General features: G+C 35.8%; 1 protein-coding gene across 4 annotated transcripts in view; it reads left to right on the top strand.

Annotated features, from left to right (window-relative positions):
* The first annotated feature begins 685 nt into the window (after positions 1–685).
* The window catches only part of LOC110453520 (signal transducer and activator of transcription 5A-like), a 51,082-nt gene continuing 46,087 nt past the window's right edge, over positions 686–5,680 (top strand). For 3 of the 4 annotated variants that reach the window (XM_021502495.1, XM_021502496.1, XM_021502497.1), the window contains exons 1-5: positions 686–941; positions 1,943–2,100; positions 2,308–2,464; positions 3,335–3,424; positions 4,017–4,103. In XM_021502495.1, coding sequence (XP_021358170.1) covers positions 894–941; positions 1,943–2,100; positions 2,308–2,464; positions 3,335–3,424; positions 4,017–4,103 — 540 coding nt within the window. In that variant the 5' untranslated portion in view covers positions 686–893. The remainder of the gene's footprint in view (positions 942–1,942; positions 2,101–2,307; positions 2,465–3,334; positions 3,425–4,016; positions 4,104–5,680) is intronic. The other variant, XM_021502494.1, reaches the window with a different exon arrangement.

Below are 5,680 nucleotides of genomic sequence, written 5' to 3'. Positions count from 1 at the left end.
TGAGACGGAGGCTTAGCATTGTAATTGTAAGAGGGAGGCTTAGCATTATAAGTGTGAGAGGGTGGCTTAGCATTGTAAGTGTGAGAGGAGGCTTAGCATTGTAAGTGTGAATGGAGGGTTAGCATTGTAAGTATGAGAGGGAAGCTTAGTATTATAAGTGTGAGAGGGAGGCTAAGTATTGTGAGACGGAGGCTTAGCATTGTAATTGCAAGAGGGAGGCTTAGCATTGTAAGTGTGAGAGGAGGCTTAGTATTGTAAGTGTGAAAGGGAGGCTTAGCATTGAAAGTGTGAGAGTAGGCTTATCATTGTAAGTGTGCGAATGATGGTTAGTATTTTTAGTATGAGAGGAGGATTAGCATTGTAAGTGTGAGAGGGGGCTTAGCATTGTAAGTGTGAGAATGAGGCTTAGTATCGTAAGTGTGAGAGGAGGCTTAGCATTAAAAGTGTGAGAATGAGGCTTAGTATCGTAAGTATGAGAGGAGGCTTAGCATTTAAAGTGTGAGAATGAGGCTTAGGATTGTAATTGTGAGAGGATGCTTATCGTTGTAAGTGTGATAATGAGGCTTATTATTGTATTCGTGAGAGGGAGGCTTAGTATTGTAAATATGAGAGGGACTGGCTTAGCATTGTAAGTGTGAGAGGATGCTTATCATTGTAAGTGTGAGAGAGTGGCTTAGTTTTGTAATTGTGAGAGGGAGGCTTATTATTGTATGTGTGAGAGGAGGCTTAATATTGTTGTGCATAGAAAGAAGGTATAGCGTGGAGTGTTGTGGGTATTACATTGCATAAAGGATATTGAGTATTGTGGTTTAAATTTTGATGATTCATGATTACCTAAAAAAACTTTGTCTGTTTTGTAGATTTTTGGGTGACGTAGAACTTAAGACATAACTATGAGTGTTGACGAAGAGAAGTCTCCTGTCAGTGAAATGGAGTTAAATGTAAGAAATGTTTGTACATGCATGTAACCTCAGTTTCAAGGTCATGCATACTTCTCTGCTAATTATATATACATTTATAAACACTTTATATGGCAATAAACATATTAATTAGTGACTGTGTATTAAAACCACATGAAAAAGTTCATGACCACCATCTAGTCAGATGGATTTCTGTTTAATAAAAGAATTTACCATAGTTTTACTTGCTGTTTTTATAACCACCAAATGATCTGCCCCCAATTAATTTAGAGGTATACTGCAATTAGCGTTGGTCGCATAGAAAACATTTTTCTGGAGATTTTTTTGTAAATTACCTGATCAATTTAAAAACAAAATGTACACATAACTGGTTCCTCACATTCTGACTCGGATAACAGTAACAAAATACAGGGAGCGATATATGAGGTATATAACATGTGTAACAAACAACCACGGTAAAGTATGAGATGGCTGCCTCAACCTCTGATTGGCTCATAGATTTATTTAATGGGGGGGGGGGGGGGGGGGGGGGGGGGCTCGAGGATTCAATTGTAATTTTTAGTGTTGCTTCTTTGCTTCTAAATGGAAAATTACAGTAATTTTAGGGACATTTATAAAGACGAAAACGCTGTATAGCTGCATTACTCATCACTTAATATGGATATTCCCTTGAATTGCATTTTTTTGCTATTTTCTTTGGGGATTGTTGTTGTTAGCTAGCCCATGAATTACAGTTCTAATTAACATTGACAATGAAGAGGCTTGTGTGTAAACTTGTTTAAGTCTATGTACTGTATTGATAACTCATTTTTCTTCTTTACGGGTACCACTCTTACTCATAAGACAAGTTTCTTTATCATTGATTGGTTAAGGCCAAACAGTAATCCTTTTTCAATATCTGGGGTTTTGACTTTAGGCTCTGTATGTTATTGTCCTAGAATAGGCTAGTTACAATACAGATCAGCTTCTGTATACTCCTTCATGTAAATGTGTACTTACTATAAGTGATCGTTTTCTTTCAGATGCCCCGGACTCCAGTCTTTGAGAAGTCCAGATCACTATGGGGCCACGTGAAGATGTTACCCTTACAAATTCAGCGTCAGTTGCTGGATCAGTACCGAGATCCCTTCACTGTTGAGGTCCGTGACAAGCTGGCTGACCTTATAGAACAGCTGCCATGGTAGGTCACAGAACAAAAAAAAGGGTATCACATTGGCTCACATAATAAAGTTGTCATAGTTGGTCAGAGAACATAAACAGCAGCAGTGATCACTTTGGTTCAAACCAATAGAGCTCTTTTTAATTGATTCCTTTATTTTTTTATTTTTTTATATTTATCACTTTCATAAAATGCAGGCATTATAACCTCTTTCTGTTATGATTCCAGGAGCGAGGTGAATGAGGAGAACTCCGGTAATGTAGAGGACGAAGGATATGCTAATCAGATGCTAGAATCAGTGCTAAACAAACTCAGTGAAACCATTCATAGCACCACTGAGTTTGTCCTCAAAACAAAACTGCGGGATTCTGAACACAAACTCAGGGTAGGTATATTAACTCTAGCATGTTTTGTTATTCTGTGTTGGAAAGCATAGCTATATGGATGCAGTCACTGACGTTAACTAGGATCTTAAGGTGATACAGTGAATCCCCTGTATTTTAAAACTTAATAAGCAGGTAACTTGTATCATTCAATTACCATGTCATATATATCATGGAGTCAAGGTCAAGAGAGGTTATGATTATTAAAAAATCTACCATGACTTCAAAACATTATACAGACAGCAAATATGTATAAATAGAAACCAAGTTGCCATATACAAGGTATTGTTGATTACTCAGAAAATGATTGGGCAGAGGAAGCCATTTCTATACCTAACGTAAGGTGTGTTTATTATGTTTTTTTGTCTGACTATCTGCAATGTCATGTTTGGCTCATAATTCCATAAAATTTACTTGGATTCAAATTAAATACTTTATTGGATTGTTGCCCATAACCCAAGGGTGTGTAATGATCTTGATCCAAGGTCATGGCTCCAAGGTAAAGGTCAATAGGTATCAGCTACTTCAGACTGTTCACAATTCATATAGACCCATACATTTGTATTTCTTGCTTGAATTCTTATTAAACTTTTGAAGGTTGCTGTCCATATTCTAAGAATGTATAACATTTTCAAGGTTGATAACAGTTTGTAATAAACCAGAACCTAGGTGTAATTTCATTACATCATGCGCAGGCGTATTATACACCCATTCAACTGTGTGGGTTTTTTTTGGGTTTTTTTCTTTGAATGGTTTTTATTTGTGCAATTTGGAAATTTTGCTGGGAAGTCTACCCAATTTGCTTTGGTACAAAATGTTGTATATTCATTGTATGTTGTACATATGTTGTAACTTATGTGTTCTGATTATAGCAAAGATACATGGGGAATGCTCTAGAGTTTGTCAAGTTAGTAAAGAGCTACCTATCCCAGGAGGAGCGTGCTGTAGCTCAGGCGGAAAATGTAAGTTTAAAATCTGTTCTCTACTCTTTCTTGATGTATTTATCATGTGTTTGTTGGTATCTCATTAAAACTTGGTTTGTGATGTGAGAAATTACCAGTCCTATACCATCAAACCTCATTGATCTAATCACATCCCCTTCTTACTAAATCACATCCCCTTCTTACTAAATCACATCCCCTTCATACTAAATCACATCCCCTTCATACTAAATCACATCCCCTACTTACTAAATCACTTCCCCTTCTTACTAAATCACATCCCCTTCTTACTAAATCACTTCCCCTTCTTACTAAATCACATCCCCTTCTTACTAAATCACTTCCTTCTTACTAAATCACATCCCCTTCTTACTAAATCACATCCCCTTCTTACTAAATTAGCTTGAAACAGTTGGATTATTGGGACATTTTCATCTCATGAATGCAATCTGGTAGATACAGTGAAATATAAACAGGACAGACTTCAAAACTGTCTACAGATGCTTTTTAAAGGATCAGTTTTACTTTTTGTGATCATCATTACAAATGGTTCTTAACCCATTTTGAAGAATTAATGTGACCAAACTAATAACTGTTATACAAATGTGATCAGGCTACATCTGCGGATGGAGGAGACACACAGTATCACCGCCAGATTGATCTCATTCAAAGGATTGAAAGTTTACAGGGCAGAACTCAGGTATGTATATAACATTATAAGGGAAAAACAAATGTAAGGGGTTATTATTTCAGGGTAGCAACTTCTGGGGGAGACAATTTCAGGGTTGATTCTTACATGTTAGCCTTTATAAGAGAGACACTGACAGGGCAGACAATAACAAGAGACAATAACATGGTAGACAAATTACTGGGTAGACAAATTACTGTGTAGACAATTACTGTGTAGACAATTACTGTGTAGACAAATTACTGGGTAGACAAATTACTGGGTAGACAAATTACTGTGTAGACAATTACTGTGTAGACAATTACTGTGTAGACAAATTACTGGGTAGACAATTACTGTGTAGACAAATTACTGGGTAGACAACTACTGTGTAGACAATTACTGTGTAGATAATTACTGTGTAGACAATTACTGTGTAGACAATTACTGTGTAGACAAATGACATGGTAGACAATTACTGTGTAGACAATTACTGTGTGTAACATTACTGTGTAGACAATCACAGTGTAGACAATTACTGGATAGAAAGTTCATGTGTAGACAATCACAGTGTATACAATTACTGTGTGTAACATTACTGTGTAGACAATTACTGTGTAGACAATTACGGTGTAGATAATTACTGTGTAGATAATTACTGTGTAGACAATTACTGTGTAGACAATTACTGTGTAGACATTTTACTGTGTAGACAATTACTGGAAAGAAAATTACAGTGCAGAAAATAACTGGGTAGATAATTACTGTGTGGATAATTACTGTGTAGACAATTACTGGATAGAAAGTTGTTGTTTAGACAATTACTGTGTAGATAATTTCTGAGTAGACGATTACTGTGTGGACAATAACTGTGTAGATAATTACTGTGTAGACAATTACTGTGTAGATAATTACTGTGTAGATAATTACTGTGTAGACAATTACTGTGTAGATAATTACTGTGTAGATAATTACTGTGTAGACAATTACTGTGTAGATAATTACTGTGTAGACAATTACTGTGTGTAATATTACAGTGTAGACAATTACTGGATAGAAAGTTCATGTGTAGACAATCACAGTGTATACAATTACTGTGTAGACAATTACAGCATAGACAATTACTGGATAGAAAGTTGTTGTGTAGACAATTACTGTGTAGACAATGACGGTAGATAATGACTGTGTAGACAATTACTGTGTGTAATATTACAGTGGAGACAATTACTGGATAGAAAGTTGTTGTTTAGACAATTACTGTGTAGATAATTTCTGAGTAGAGGATTACTGTGTGGACAATAACTGTGTAGATAATTACTGTGTATACAATTACTGTGTAGACAATTACAGTATAGACAATTACTGTGTAGATAATTACCGTGTAGACAATTACTGTGTAGACAATTACAGTATAGACAATTACTGGAAAGAAAGTTAATGTGTAGACAATCTCAGTGTAGACAATTACTGGATAGAAAATGACTGCAGACAATTACTGGGTAGACAATTACTGTGTGGACTCTTACTGTGTAGACAATTACTGTGTAGACAATTTACTGTGTAGACAATTACTGTGTAGATAATTACTGTGTAGACAATTACTGTGTAGA

The sequence above is a fragment of the Mizuhopecten yessoensis genome, unplaced genomic scaffold (assembly GCF_002113885.1).
Source record: "Mizuhopecten yessoensis strain PY_sf001 unplaced genomic scaffold, ASM211388v2 scaffold7441, whole genome shotgun sequence".
In the NCBI taxonomy this organism is placed as follows: domain Eukaryota; kingdom Metazoa; phylum Mollusca; class Bivalvia; order Pectinida; family Pectinidae; genus Mizuhopecten; species Mizuhopecten yessoensis.
This window is presented reverse-complemented; position numbering and strand designations above follow the sequence as displayed.